This window comes from Mustela nigripes, chromosome 2 (genome assembly GCF_022355385.1).
Source record: "Mustela nigripes isolate SB6536 chromosome 2, MUSNIG.SB6536, whole genome shotgun sequence".
Taxonomy (NCBI): Eukaryota; Metazoa; Chordata; class Mammalia; order Carnivora; family Mustelidae; genus Mustela; species Mustela nigripes.
The window spans coordinates 201282082-201298592 of NC_081558.1; the positions used below are offsets into that span (position 1 = coordinate 201282082).

Genomic DNA, 16511 nt, shown 5'->3' on the forward strand with positions numbered 1-16511 from the left:
ACTGCCGATCTCCAGAACTGGGAAAAGGAAATTTCTGTTGTTTATAAGCAACCGGGTCCGTGGTATTTGTTCCAGCAGTACGATCAGATGAGAACAGGGACAAACATGAGGACAGGGGTGCGGCCACAAGATACTCTGGACCAGGTTAGATAGGTCAATGAGGCATTGACCCTTCTCGTGCACTAGCACGAGCACGAGAAGATTCGTGTTGACCCTGATTTTCGACTCAGACTTGCAGTGAAGATACAAAGGTGTGGACCTCTGGGGTTAGATTACGTTCGTTTTCTCACCGACTCTGGGGGGCTACTTGCTCAGCAGGCGGCTGCCATGGAATCATTCACACCAGCACAAGGGCACTCCTCCAAGAATGTATTTATTTACATGAAAACACCGTTTTGTACAAATTGAAGACAAATCTTAAAGGGTCTGTCCAGGCAGGCCTTCCCCTTTCACTTTCTTTCGCTGTCATAAATAAAATGTTTTTAGACCGGTTAAAAGAAACTGCATCTGTCTCTTCTTCTTCCCTTCAAAGGATTCTGAATATTTCATGTCCCTAGTTATCCTTTAAAGAAAACTCTTGCCCAGGGTGATTTTATTTAATTTATTTATGTAATACAGTGTAGAAAGCTATCATGGTCATAAGCAATGATTCTGTACAATCATCCTGCAGAAAATTTTTTTGGGAGAATTCCTGGTAATTTGAGACCAGCAGAGCACTCCCTCCCCCCACCCCCCCACCCGTAAAAGTGCTTACAATGAACAGGGATTCTTTTCTTTATCAAAGATCCAAAGGTACATGGACAAAAAAGTTTCAATTCTCAATGCCTAATGTGTGCACATAAAACAGGCACAAAGAAATAAATGTGTATCCTCGTAATTCCTATATCACAAATCTAGCAGAAGCAGCAATCTGTACAGTAAAATGCAATCATGGAAAAAAATTTCTCTAGATCATTTGGAATACTTAAAAATGCTCAACTTTAGAATGCATAGTGATCAGGAAAAGAATACTTAGGCAAGAGAAGCAGCTACACTCCCACGTTCACACGAAGCATCTCCCATCGATTCTTAAAGCATATTTCAAGTAGGACTTAATTGGGTCACAAACCACAAGAATAATATACAACTGGCTAAGGGGCTACGTGATAAATAATCAGGAGAGAATCTATTCATGCACTAGTTCGATACAGCTAAGTTCTTTACAGTACACAAAACCCATTAATAATGTAGAGACCAAAATGTAAAGAGAGAGAATACATTGCTGATTTGTATATTAATTCAAGTTCAGGCATCTACTTGTGTTATAGCACAGCGGTCAAAAGGCGATGAGTAACTCATAAAACAGAAGGGCTTGTTTCTTTCCACATTATTCTATAAATGAACACCGATGGGTAGTGATGCAATGGTTTTGCTGTCCGACTTCAGAGGCTGCTGTCGTGGGGGTCTAGTTCTGCATCTGCTCGAAGAACTTGTAAGTTGGATTTTCATAGCCATTCTGCTGCATCTTGGAGAGGTGGCGCTCCTCTGGGGTCACAGCAGCGTCAACCTGAAATTCAAGGGCGAGGAAAAATGAATTAAAAAAAAAAAATCGATCTTTTGAAAGCACACATGTGGAAAGGTAAAGTAAGGAGCACGGTAGGTTTCTTTCCTTCCCAATGTGACCCCTCAGAGCAGGACCAGTTACGTAGATACTCCATCTGGCCACCAGGTGGCGCCGAAAACCTTGCCGAGCTGGCTCTGCTCGCCGGACGCTCATTGGTTGCTCCCCCCACTTCAGAGTAACTGGATACATTCAGCGCAATAAATATTTTTTTCTTCCCTGTTGGCTCACTAAGGGACCAACAGGCCACAATGGAAAACTGTTTTACTTGAAAATGTGGTGGTAAGTTGGAAAAAAAAAATCCAAGAGCATCATGGAGAGGGAGCGATGTATATGGGCAGACGCTTAAATAAATCTAGACGGCTGATTTTTCCACACTCATTTTAATTTGTCCCAGCTTTCATGAAATCTAATATGACCAGAGGCCTGAGAATCTTTTAATTAAAATGATGATCTACATATATCCAAGGGGCCATGTGGCAAGGAAAAAAGGAAAATATTCAAATATACTGTTCTAGGTTATATCCATATACACACACAATATATATGTACATATATGCAATACATATGTACATTGAATTGTATATGTATATACATATTGCATATGTATACATATTGCATATGTGTGTGTGTATATAATTATTTATAAAAAACAGAGTACTGGGGCGCCCGGGTGGCTCAGTGGGTTAAGCCGCTGCCTTCGGCTCAGGTCATGATCTCAGGGTCCTGCGATCGAGTCCCGCATCGGGCTCTCTGCTAGGCAGGGAGCCTGCTTCCCTCTCTTTCTTTCTCTCCTGCCTCTCCATCTACTTGTGATTTCTCTCTGTCAAAATAAATAAATAAAACCTTAAAAAAAAAATAAAAAACAGAGTACTAAGACTGGAGCAGGATGTCCTGCACAGACCCTCTGCGTTGACGTGCTCCGTGTCTAGGATCAGGCCAGCAGCTGGGACCCGCCCCCGCCCCCGCCCCGCCGGACAGGACGGTTAGGGCAGGTTATCCCGGTTAGGACGGGGCCGGGAAGGGGTATCTGTTCTCTGCGCATCCGGCAAGGTGCACGTGGGGAGCGGCTGCTCACGTCTCCGGTGGACCTGCCGCACCACGCACAATGCACGGAATTCAGAGAGGAAGTTCACAACTCTTTGCTGAATGAACTGAAAGTTGAGGTTCCTTATTCCACCTCGCACGCAGGACTTGGAACCACCCCCTCGGGTAAGACGGCAGCTCCCGCAGACTGGACGGGGCTGGTCAGAGTTGCCCGCTCTGCCGCGGCTCCTCATGTCCCGCCCCCCACCCCCCACCGGGCAACAGGTCCGGGCATCCCCCCCACCCCACCCCCGCCCCAGGATGCAGCCACCAACCATCTCCCGCCTCGTCGGTGCTCGGAGGACGCTGCGCATTCCGCTCTGCCCTCCTTATGGGAATCATCACTTGTGTTTCTTCTTATCCCTCCTGTTCCTCTGACCTGCTGCGCTGTCAACAAATGAGGTCCCCGTGCTTTAACTGGCCACTGTGTAATTAGCCACGGCCTTGTCGGTTCCAACGCCGTCACTAAAGATGAGCACCGATAACGAGACATTTCATCCACCCGGCGACTCAGCGAAACAGCCTGTCTGTAGCACTGGGGCCATAGGAACCTGGCCTCTTTGTATTTGTGCCGCCTTTTACTGATATTTCAAATAGTGTCAAGATAAAAAAAAAAAAAAAAAGTCTTGCTGAGGAGATCCAGCTCTGCAAAGCTGCCATGTTGCTGAATATAGAAAAAATACACCGTGTGACTGTTAGAATATCGTGCTTGTATGTCCTCCAGGAACACACCAATCCCCACCCTGGCTGTCAGCTGTCATCTGCATTCATCAAGGTCAGGGGGACACCTGGCAACTTAATGGTTTATCTCCTCTTCAAAGGCCAAAGCCAAACGCTTAAAACAGTCCAGCCAGAAATGGGAGGCTGAGGTGGGCGTGGAATGCAGGCATGGAAGGTTCCTGCCTTCTTGGACCTTTTCCACCTGCTAATCTTTATTATCTTTTGCTGTTGGGAGGGCGCGGTGGCTGCAGCGGGAAGGTGGAGCCCTCAGATCTCAGAGGGCTTAGGAGCCTTCAGGAGGAGGGATGATTTTTACAAAATGGCGCCCAAGGAGCTTGGGTTGTAGCTCTTTATCCTGAGCCCCTTGAAGGCTCAAGGCGCAACACTGAGTGCTCACATCCATGGATAAACCTACCACTAAAGGAAGAGCATCAGGTTAAGGGGGAGCCTTCCTCCCTAGGGGGACTCAAGGTTAGGTCCTCCAAGGCAAAGCTACTGCACTGGTGGGGACCACTGTGTGGGGGCTCCCCCACTACGGTGCAGGCAGGGCTTTGGCATCAACACCTCAGTATTGTTTCCCTTAAAGCAGAGCCGGGGGAAGTTGGAGCCCGTGATGACGGTTCTGGAAGGAATGAGGGAACAATGAAGTTGGGGACAGAATCCGCATCTGCCCACCAGGCAGGAACACCTACCACTTGCTGAGGCAAAAAAAACCACACATGCACACCACCTCTGCACACACCTCCTCCCCTGAATTTCTGGGTCAGATCACATCCATAACTGGTCCTAAGTCTTCTTCTGGCTCTAGGTTCTGGGAGCTGTGTCTTTATGGGAGACCTTAGGACCCTCTGCCCTGCACTCTGGCCTGGCTTCAAACCTTATTCCTTCGCTATATCCAGAGGAATTCACAGCTCAACTGTCAAGACTGCAGAGATGAAATTTTTCCTGGGTCTCCTTAGTTTCTAGTTCCTCCGTATCGTATCGTCTCTAGTGTGGGAGTAGTAAGCCGGGAAAATCCACATTTTAATTTGATTACGTAGAATAACCAGCAGGATGTGTGTTCCTGGGCGTCCCTTTCATGAATAACACTGAGCTACGCAGAACCAGAGTCCTGACGCCTACGATATTCCATTCCAGGTCATCTAGGTGCACAAGGGAAGGAGAAGAAGATAAACCACAGTGACTTAATACATAACCACAGTGGAGGGTAAGGCCCTCCAAGGAGTTCGTGCAGCGGGAAGGAGAGCAAAGCAAACATCAACCAGGTTTTCAAGCTAGTCCGTTTATCCCTCCTCTAAGCCCCCTGGTGTTGGATTTGGTGTTCAGTCGCGCCCAGCTTCAGTTTGGTGACTGTCATTCCATCTCCTTATAAGGGTTCACTCATGTTTGCTGCCCGTGTTCAGTGACCTTCCAGCAGGCGACGGATTCCTTGGCTATGCCATCATCATCCTCGATTCCTGATGCTTTTCTCTGATCTTCCCCTGTCTCTTTCTGCTGTCTGCTTCCAGCCACAAGAGGTTCTGGGTCCAGCCATGCTTTTCTGTACCTCTGCTTCCCACTGAACCTGACCGTTCCAACTGCTCCACAACAGCCACGTTAGTGGTGGCTCGTTACCTCCATCCTGGTGGGTCAGGTTCTCATCAGGAAGAAAGGGCCCCTCAGGACATATTTTTATCGTGTTAGCAAGTAGGACGGCACATTCATCAGGGAACGTCATACGCTGTAACTCCATAAAAAGCGAACTGGCACCTCTCTTCTTATTCTGATCATTAATCAGATGGCTAGTGGGGGGGGGGGCGTGACGGACGGGAGAGTTCTGATGGTCCAGTTATCAGACCCATGTATGGAAAAAAATTTTATACCCTATAATAAAGAGATTTTGTGCCAGCCCCCTTAATTTCTTTTTGTTCCAGAGATCTATTTGGCATATAACATTATGTAAATTAGGGTATACAATCCGTTAACTTCATACAGTTACACACTGTAATATGCTTATCATTATTGTGATTAATTAGCAACTCCATCAGGTCAGAGAATTATCTGTTCTTATCCTTAAAAAAAATCTTTTTTATTAACATATAATGTATTATTGGCCCCAGGGGTACAGGTCTGTGAATCGCCAGGTTTACATTTCACAGCACTCACCATGGCACATACCCTCCCCAATGTCCATAACCCCACCCCCCTCTCCCTACCGTTTTTATCCCTTATTAGTGTTTGGAATAATTAAATTCTAGTCTCTTAGCACGTTTGATTACAATACAGCATTGGGGACTACATTCATTATGCCGCACTCATTGATTAGATCCCCAGGCCTCACTCGCTCCTTGCTGCCAGTTTGTAACCCTTACGCCCTTGTCCTGTCCCCTCCAATCCCCTAATTAAAGGGGAGGTCTCCCTTTAATCAGGAAAGAGCTACAAGATGCATTTTGGACTATCCAGTGTCCATCGACATCAGTGTAGAAGAGTGACATCACCAACCACCCAGGGTGGGCGGACGGGTAGGACCTTATGAAAGCAGGAGCAGTGGGGATCAGTCAGCTGGCGCTGGGTCCCTCAGCCACCAGAGACGGTGGGCACCCGGGTGACACAGTGGAACAAAGGGCCCACAAGGCACAGTCATCTCCTTGAGGAGCGTGGCTGGCTAATGGCTTCCTGGGTGAACCTCTGGCCTTATGGCTAAGCAAATCATTACATCAATGTTCACTGCTTATTTTTTAAAAACAAAAACTGGCAACTGCTAATGTCCAACTGGTAACAGCTCTATTAATAAAAATACTAGGCTCCGTGTCATTTCCATGTCTCTGTGATCTCCTGCAGGCATCTTCCGCTCTGAGAAGGGAGTTCTGGAGACCGTGGCTTTTATCATTTCATTTCATTTCTTTTCTTTCTTTCTTTCTTTTTTTTTTTTTTTTTTTTTTTGACAGACAGCACTAGTAGGCAGAGAGGCAGGCAGAGAGAGAGGAGGAAGCAGGCTCCCCACCAAAGCAGAGAGCCCGATGCGGAACTCGATCCCAGGACCCTGGGACTACGACCTGAGCTGAAGGCAGCGGATTAACCCACTGAGCCACCCAGGCGCCCGGCTTTCATCATTTCTTCGTGCACTGATGGGGTGAAGCGGGACAGTGTTCCGTCCTGACAGACGCAGGCCAGTCTAGCTGGAAATGTTCATGTATTTGTTCTCAGTGAAGAAGGGCTACTCACTAACCAAGCAGGCTGGGAATAACGAGCCAGAGCTGGGAATAAGCTGATTCCTGGGCCCCTGAGTGGGAGGGCCTGCCGAGATGGGCAGACCACGTCCGGAGGAGGACCACGTCCACTCGGGGCAGACGCTGCTCTGCTCTCGGAGAAACATTGCCCTGAAACCCCACAGTGCCCGACATCACCTGCGCCAGGTGACGGCCTCGGTGCCGCCGTGGGCTGCAGCTCTTCCCGGCCACGTTCACCCACCCCGGCCCGGCCATAAGCTTCCCGAGGGCGGGGATGGCGAACGGCACCTCAGGTGACGTCCTGGTCCATCGCTGCCCTACACTGCTCGACACAGAAGCGCACAGCGATGCTTCTGGAAGGGAGAGACGGGAAGGCCTGGAGAGGGAGAAGGGGGCTGGTTTCCAAGCTTTTGACAACACCTGCACTTTCAAGGAAGAGGAGGTGAGAAGAAATAAGAAGCAACACCATACAAGGAGGGCACTCACTCTGGAGAGGTTTCCAGATGCTCTTAAGCAGCGAGCGGAACGAGGATCAAGAGAAGAGCTGAACAGCTGTTCTCCCTGGAGTTCTGCTCCTTCAAGGATGTCTCCTCGCCTCAAGATGAATTTTCTTCCCCTCCCCGGAATCTGGGTTCAAGTGTCAACTTACTCTCTGACTTCCCAAATCCAAGGAGACACTGGTTGGTGACTAACCACAAGAAACTTTTAACCTAGGTGGCTGTAATGCGGATTAAAGGGTTACTAATTCTCAGGGTGCCCGGACGGCTCCGCAGGTTAAGCCTCCGACTCTTGGTTTTGGCTCGGGTCATGGTCTCAGGGTCTTAAGATCAAGCCCTGCCTTGTCCGCTTGTCCACCACGGGGTCTGCTTGTCCTTCTCCCTCCCCTCGACTCATGCTCTCTCTCTAACATCAATAAATAAAATCTTTAAAAAGAATTACAAAGGTAGCTAGGTCTCTTATAAAGAGAACAAAGGTAGTTAGAGGTCTTGTCTTGTAGACATGAGATACTATTTTCTACACTCAGACCAGTGACTCAAAGGAAGGAGATAGTGATTCTCAAAAATGAATACCTGTTCTGTTCCGCCGGAAAATGTTCAACACGCAGATTCTAAGCCCATTTAGAAATTGTTTCCTTAGGTCGGGGCTGGGACCTTTTAAATAAGTAGCTGGTAAGGCTCATGCACAACCGTGGCATAGAGTCCCTTTGAGAGACCTTGGTTTTCTGCCCAGCATCCCTGGGCTGTTACAGGCTGAACTGTGTCCTCACCAAATTCCTAGGTTAAAGTCCTCACCCACAGTGTCTCACAATATGACTGTATTTGGAGGCAGGGTCTTTAAAGTAGTAACTGAAGTTAAATGAGATCATTGGGGGTAGACCCTAATCCAACAATACTGGTGTCCTTACAAAAGGAGGAGATCAGAACACAGACACGCAGAGGAAAGATGACAGGAAGGCCACCTACAAGCCAAGGAGGGAGACCTCCGAGGAAAACCAAACCCGCCGATGCACTGATCTCAGACTTGTCGCTTCCAGAACTCTGAGGAAATACACTTCCAAAGCCACCCAGTCTGGGACGTGGTAATGGCAGCTCTAGCAGACCAATACAGGCTTTTTGCACTCTGGTACCCCAAACAGGCACTTGACCTGATAAAAAGGAAGATGCTTCCTGGGTAGATTCGTCAGTCCGAGGCCATTAAAACATACAATGACTGGTGACAGACGGCGACTATACTTATTGGCCTGAGCACTGCGTAACACAGAGTCGTCAGACCACTGTGCTGTACACCTGAAACAGAACCTTGTATGTCAACTCTAGTCAGTTAAAAAAAAAAAAACTCCCATACAATAGATTAAAGAAGAGGTTTTTTTTTTGTTTTGTTTTTAAATGAGCTAGCATTCTTTTTTTAAATTCAGTTAACATATAATGTATTATTAGTTTCAGAGGTAGAGGACAGTGATTCAACTGTCCGATCTAACACCCAGCGCTCGTTACATCACGTGCCCTCCTGAACGCCCGTCACCCAGTTCCCCCATCCCCAGGGCACCCTCCTCCCCTCCAGCAACCCTCCCTTTGTTCCCTATGATTTAGAGTCTCTTATGGTTTGTCTGCCTCTCTGGTTTTGTCTTGTTTTATTTTTTCCTCTCTTCCCCTTTGATCCTCGGTTTTGTTTCTTAAATTTCACATACGAGTGAAATCCCATGGTAATAGTCTTTCTCTGACTGACTGACTTATTTCGCTCAGCACAATACCCTCCAGTTCCATCCACGTCGTTGCAAATGGCAAGATTTCATTCTTTTTGACCGCTGATACTCCATTGTGTGTGTGTGTGTGTGTGTGTGTGTGTGTATATACCACATCTTCTTTATCCATTCATCTGTTGATGGACATCTGGGCTCTTTCCATAGCTTGCCTACTGTGGACATTGCTGCTATAAACATTGGGGTTCACATGTGCCTTCGGATCACAACATTTGTATCTCTAGGGTAAATACCCAGTAGTTGAGTTGCTGGGTCATAGGGTAGCTCCATTTTCAGCTTTTTGAGGAACCTCCGTACTGTTTTCCAGAGTGGCTGCACCAGCTTGCATTCCCACCAACGGTGCACAATGGTTCCCCTTTCTCCACATCCTCGCCAACGTCTGTTTTTCCCAACTTGTTAATTTTAGTAAAAGGGGCTTTTCAATTATTCAAGTATAAAAACGTTTTTCTTTTTTTGCCCAAACATGAAATGAAAAAAAAATTGTTTTGAGTAGAAATGAAGTAAACTGATGCTAACAAGGCTACATCTCCCCCTGTCTCAAAGGACACAGGCTCAGAAGTACTATTATTAGAAGACGGGTACCCCAGAATCGCTGATGTTGTCATTGCTTATTTGATGTGCCCACAGGCTAGCCTGTCAGTCATCTATCTTGTTCTGTCACACCTCACCGCTCCCCAGCATGGCCACTCCAGTCTGGACAGGGAAAAGAAGACTCAAAACCAATTTCCATCAGCAGATCCCATAAACAAGCAGCCAAGAGAATGGTAAGTGCTGGCTGTAATGAGGTTTCTGGCCCTGCCAGACATTTAACTTATTTAATGCTGACCTGCCCTTCTCTGATCGAGAATGGTGCGCAGCACACGTCTTTGGGGTTAGTGAGAAGTTGGATGGATTTCTCTCTGGTGGAAGAAACAATAGATAGGCCATGGGACAATCTGTATTTGGACCTTGGCCTTATTTAGTTTGACAGTAGGTGAACATTTCTGTCTGGGTCTGTTTTCTCATCTACAAAAAGAAAAGATGAATTTGACTGATCACTGAGATCTCTTTCACCTCTAAAAAAGCTAATATTTCTCAAGTGATTCTCAAGATTCACTTTCTCTAATAGTTTCCTAGATAATTACATACACTCTGAGGATTACCCGCCCCCCTGCAACCCAGGCCCAACACCAGAACTACATTTTAAATGCCCCTGGCTGGCTCGGTCAGTGGAACACGCAACTCTTGATCTTGGGATTGTGAGTTCGAGCCCCACATTGGGTGTAGAGATTACTTAAAAATAAAATCTTAAAAAAAAAAAATGAGTAAGAACTTATCTGTAAACTTTCTATTTCAGTATTTTGTATCATGGGTTTAAGAAGTCATATTTCAATCTTGTAGCTACTCCATTTTGTTGGGGTAACCCACAGCTTCTGTGTTGTACCCGCTCATGTTAGTCACGTGTTGGCCTGTGGGGACAGAATCCTGAAGCGTCTTTGTGCAGTAACTGTGACCGTCACTTGGTGAATCTTCTCTCCACCTCCAGTGTGACCGCACTAACCTCCGGGAATGAAGATATTTCAGATAGACGTGCAGGGTAACAGGCTGAACATCCAGAAAACCCTGTAAGCTCTGCTAAGCTGTTTGATATCATGTGATTTTCTGTGAAACTCTTCCCTGAAAATTACCATTAATTGCTGCTACCTGCTTTTACTTTTAAGTCAGACTCTTTAAGCCACCCCCCCCAAAAGGGAATAAAATGGGTTCAGGTTTTTTTAGGTTTTAGGGTTTTTTTTGGTAGCAGACTTCTCCCTTCCTTTTCATTTCTAACTTGTAGTTTTTCTCTTTTCCTTTAAATGTTCAAGGGTAATCACAATATCTTTAAGCCAGGCATCATCATTAATATTATTTTGACATTTCAGTACAAATTCTAAGAAGCTGAGGGAACAGCGTACAATCCAAAGCCTGGATCACAGTATTTCTAAGTCAGAATGAATGAAAGTCAAAAGAAGAAAACAGCTGCCAAACTTGAGCACCATGCAAGAATATAGATTTTCTCCCCCTAAGAAGAGATACTTAGATGATTCGTAGTTTAATGCCAAGCAAAATCTCCCACGTAGTCTTTCTTTAACCACTGCTTGCAAACGTGCGGCCGCATTTACCTACCTCCACCACACCGTGATGAATGGACGTGTACTGTTTCTTCTTCAGCATCACCAAGGTGATGACGATCACTGTTGCTATGACAACACCGCCCACCATGAGTCCAATGATGGCACCTTTGTTTGAACCCACATCTTCTGCAAAGAACACCTTGAAAATAAATCAAGAAAAAGGATTGCAATCGCAGGAGACAGCTAGATAGGATAAGTGAAGAGTCTTAGTGTCCACCTTACGCTGTTAAATTTGAGTTGGTGGCCATTCCATTATCTGGTGCATACTTTGAAAAAAACCCCACACATTCTAGCTACTAATAATGACACCTATAGGACAATGTACAATATGTGGCTTTCCCAGTTCTGGGAAATCTACTTTCTATTCCACTCCCCGCCATGGCCCTAGAAAGGCAAAACAGTAGCCAAGAGGAACCTGAAACCCTCTGACAGGTGGGACATCTGGGGAGAGGTGGGGCGGGGATCTACCAAAGGCTGGAAAGGCATGGATCATGGTTTTTAAAGAGGTCACTGGAAGATACAATGCATGACCAGTCCGCCTTAGGTGCTTTTCAAATCCACAGATGTCCCAATTTCCTCAGAGGGACAATAATACATGAGAATAAAGCACCTGAGACAAAGGAGTTCATCCGAAGAAAAAAGACACTTGTTACCTACTTCTAGCCACACTCAATAGGACAGTACTGAGCCCCGAGAAGCCTAATGCTTAAAAGAGAGTTTTTTCAAAGGGAGGAAGTAGTAGGCAAAGAGATAAGAATTTTAATGGTCACACAGAACTCCTGCTTTCTTCCTGTTTTCTCCAGAACCCCAACTCAACCTGCTGTTTTATTCGTGCTGTTTGTTTGAATTGAACGTCAACATGGTCCCAGATATTTAGTCAGTCTGGTAACCTTGCCACACAGCGCTCAACATTCCTCCACGCTGTTTGTAAAAGCAAGTCACTATTTCCCAACCTCACCTACCTAACTGGAATTATAAAAGCATCCTGCACCTTTTATAATCCTATTATGTAAGGAGACGATCTTCTGCCGGACCACTGGGCTTAACTGCTACTAAACATATACCACCTTTATCATAGAAATCAATCAAGACAGCTCCTTAGAGAATTCTGTCAGTATACCCTCAACCCAGGAATTGATTTTCCACAGTGACAACGAACATCCTAGAGATCCGAAAAGGCAATACAAAATACAGCAAATAGAGCCAATTTCCAAGAGTCTTACTCAGGGTCTATTTGCAGCAAAATGAGAAACCGTTCATAATTATTCCCCTTTCTCAACAAATATGCTAGCTCGACGTATTTATAAAAAGCAAATCATTAATTAGCTAATGATAAAAATGTGAGGTAATCAGGAATAAATGCGAGTCTGGACATCTTCCTATGCCTTTAAGAAAATACTGTAATTTTGTAATATTCATTGTACTAATTATAGTACATTATCTTATCAACTAGCTCAGCAGAGGGAGCTGATTCTCCTAATTGCTGCTGCCGCCATCAGTCACTGTCGCATTACAGGAGTTCGTGTAGGACACGGGCCCCGGAAAATGCAAATCCGCACATTAATCTTCAGCTCCGTGCCCCACCAGCCCCCAACACTTCAGCGGCTCCCCCAGAGTTTTTTTTAACCTCTTCAGCACCAGCCAGATCAAGACTGCCCCTGATTTCATAATAACGGAGACGGGATTAACCTGCCAGGGAAAACCATAACGTTCTTGTATGAAAAAGATTATGGGAGCTGAACTGCAAATCTGAGTCACGCACCCATTCTGGATTTGCTCCCATTATGTAGAGTGAAAGGAGGCATTTTCACAGGCGTTTCTTCTGGAATTTACTACTTGGATTTATAAATTATATTGACGAATATTGGAAAGATATTCCCTCCCTTGAGAAAGAGCACGCCTGGGGCCCCTCCCCGCCCCACGTGCATGACAAGTGCCTGAGAGCAAGTCCGTCTCAATACTTTCATTCCTGGTTTTAGTACCATTTTTTTGTTGACTACTGAATGCGCCACGAAATTGTCTTCTTCGTTAACTTAACCCCCTTCCTATGCTTACTGGTAAGACGGAAGAAGCCCTAACATAATGCAGGATCTGATTTGTCCGAAGCTTCTGGTAAAAGATTTTATATCACGACAGGAGCTGCCTGCAAAGGGGATGGGGGCTCCCCTTTGGTTTACCCTGATTTTAACATCGGGGGGAACAACAGTGGGTGGGAAGAGACTCTGTCCGAAAGGAAGCTGCAGTCTTCCTTGCCCAGATCTCTCAGGGCGCAGCACTGCTGGGAACGTCACGGAGTCCTGCTCCCCATCTCCCGCCTCCCGCCTCCCCCCACCTTGGCTGAAACCCAAAGACCCTAGCCGTGCAGGAGAACTCAAAACGGGGGTGTTGGGGAAGGGACAGGAAGGAAGGGCAGAGGGAGCAGTGGGGTGGCACAGGGAGAGAGGGGACACGTGCCAACGTCAAATCCACGTCGTATAAACCCACCCGTCTTCCTAGAAAACAGAGGGAACTGAACTAGAGCGGTTATCAGAATACACATTAATTTCACTCTAAGCCCTGGGTGGCCTTAGCAGCAAGGAACTGCTCTATAAAGACCCTCTTTTTCTTTTCTTTACGCATCCGTGAGGACCCTATGGGCAAGTGCTTTATTGTTTTTCTTTTTTTCCCTCATTGGCTTTCCAGCACAGCACGGACAAGTGTGAGCAGGTCATCCGGCGAGACAAACCGAGAGGCAGGAAGAGGAAAATCATTTTACGTACCAGTTTTTGATGATGAACTTCATACCCCGAGTCATGTCGGAACTCGGCGTCCATCTTCACCTCAGAGATCTCTTCCGTCTTGATGTTTGTCAACCCCGAACCTGCGATAATCCGTAAGCATCACACCATCATTAAAGGACGCACGACACTCAATTCATTTTCTCTGTAAACATTAACACTGTAACACAAAGGCTACCAAAACGTCCTTTCTAGGTCTGGAAGGAGGGGAAGCAGATTTTAATGACTTTCTTCAAGAAAACTGGCACCCTGTATTTAAAGCCTTAACCACTCCCTGTTCCAAACCAAGAAAAATTTAAAGATTAAAGAAATCCAAAGGTAAAGTTTCTACTGCCTTTAAACACATGCTATATATATAAAATATAAAAATATAAAATTATAAAATATAAATTTTATATAAAAAATATAAATATATAATTTACATATTTATATATATATTTTTTAATGGGGGAAAACCAGAAGTTAAATGCTATTTGGGAAGTTGGCAAGGATGTGTTCCCAGAATACACTGGTTTGTTTTAGGGCCTTACTGTTTAGCCTATTCTACGTCTTTTCCCATGTGTTCTCAGTCTTCTGGAAAAAATAATAAAAGTCTTTAAAAAATGAGTACTAATTACCTGGTGGAATCAAACTGCTACTTTAGGGCTTCATTCCAATTACAAATAAATTATGTTCATGTATCTATGCAGTGAAGCACTATAAAAATCATATTATTTATTTAGTTAGGTGACTTAGTTATAGATACAGAATATAATTGGTTCATCTGCTGAATAAAGACTTGCAGTACATAATTTTAGAAAATGTTTCTGTGGGACTAACAGAATTTATAACTTACTAACTCTTCCTTCTCTATAAATTGCTACATGATTCTTACACTAATTGTTATAATAAATTTCATTTTGCAAATAACGATTCGAAGCAACAAAACAAAACGCAAAGCAATTTTTCAAACAGAAAAATGAAAGCACAAAACAGAAATAATCAGTTTCCATGCTGTAGCATTTAAATATCTAAAGTTATAATTTCAGGACGAGAAAGACGTTTTTTTGATATTTAAACTTTATTTTTCCAGTGTTCCAAGAAAGCCTTTAAAAATCATGTCCTCTACGGTATTCTCACCCAAAGGGCAAACCCTCAGGTTCTGAGTGAATGGAGAAAAATCTATCCATTTGCCTCCATTTCGGACAGCTCTGCCTACAAGAATGACGGTCTTCCTTACCCCAAACTCCAAACAGTTCCCTCAAGGCATCTACACTTGGAGCCTATTCAATGCAGAACAAGCGGAAATTTCCCTCTGACTTATAGCCTTGAACAGACCGGACACCTGAGGAAAGGCATCGCGCTCCTGGTGGTCCTTGCTCTGGCTACAGGTCACCAGGTCCTCCAGCTCCCATGGAACCTCATTCCTTGCTTTTTGTCCAGCCACTCCTACAGTCTTATCCACAGGTGCCGTGAAACTTGTCACACACCTTGCTGAAACTGAAAAGCACAACGTCCACAGCACACCATGTGCCAATCTAACAGCACAGCTCACACAAAAAGGAGGATAATTTGACAAGACCGTGGGCAGCCCTGCTGGTTGTGACAGATCCCTGACTCCTTGTCCAAACGTTCACAAAGCTTCCATTTAATAACTCGTAGGAAAACAGAGCCGAGATTAACATCAATCTACACCTGGCCTGTAGACTGTCACCTTGTCTCCTCTGCTGTCCGTCTGGCGGAACTAGTCTCTGCTCCCCTTCTTCCCAGCTCTCCCGCCCTGCGGAGGTCCTCGAAGATCATGGAGAGTAGTTCTACCATCTCCCCCTCCAGGTCTCCTAGCCTACTATCTGTCTGAGTCACCAGGGCTTGGACACGGTAGAGAGGTGTCGAAGATTTAAAATATATCCACAAATCTGTTACTGCTCCTCTTTTCCACAGGTGGGACTGAATTCCGTTCTCCGGAGTGTGGACTGCATGGAGTGCCCTGCTTCTAATGAACAGACAAAAGAGAAAGTGATCGTGGGTGAACCCTCGGTCTAGGTCAAAAAGGGTCTGCAGCCTCCCTTTTTACCCTCTCAGATCATGGTCTGGAAAAGCCATGTCACAAGGACCCTCAAGCAGCCCGACAAAAAGTTTCCCATGATGAGATACAGCGGTGTCCTGCCAACAGCCAGCCATTCTGTCTGGGAACAGACCCACCACAGTCAAGCTTCAGCTTCAAATGGCTACAGCTCTAGAGGATGTCTTGAGTGCAACCTCCTGAGAGGCCCGGAGCCAGGAGCACTCAGCTAATCCATGCCTGATGTCCTGATAATTGTAAGAAAACTGACGTTTGTTGTTTTAAGCCGCTAAGTTACGGAATTATTTGTTGCATTAGCAACAGAAAATTAGTACAAGAAGCTAGTGCTTTCTTTTTTCATCTGGATGTACGTGGGGCTCTAATTTCCTCCTTGTAGAAGATCACTCTCTAATACAGACACAAAGTGGGACAGTTTCCCTTTCTTTCTCATCTTAGACCATCCCTCAACCCCTGACCTGTCCTGAGAGCTATGGGGCTCTTTGCTCTTTATTTTCTTGCTATGGAATAAATTGCATTTTCTCATGATTTTCAATTCATTCTAACTTCTAATCTTCCTGACACTACGCTTATTAGGCTGGGAAACTAACGTTCTGTTATGCCTCACTGGCTATGTATTTTTAGCTTCCCATAGGCCCTTTTAAATT

General features: G+C 45.4%; 1 protein-coding gene across 6 annotated transcripts in view; it reads right to left on the reverse strand.

The window, feature by feature from the left end:
- Positions 1-355: 355 nt before the first annotated feature.
- APP (amyloid beta precursor protein) overlaps positions 356-16511 on the reverse strand; it is a 262344-nt gene continuing 246188 nt past the window's right edge. For all 6 annotated transcript variants that reach the window (XM_059392200.1, XM_059392199.1, XM_059392198.1 and 3 more), the window contains 3 exons: positions 13788-13888; positions 11021-11167; positions 356-1546 (listed from right to left, as the gene is read on the reverse strand). In XM_059392200.1, coding sequence (XP_059248183.1) covers positions 1445-1546; positions 11021-11167; positions 13788-13888 — 350 coding nt within the window. In that variant the 3' untranslated portion in view covers positions 356-1444. The remainder of the gene's footprint in view (positions 1547-11020; positions 11168-13787; positions 13889-16511) is intronic.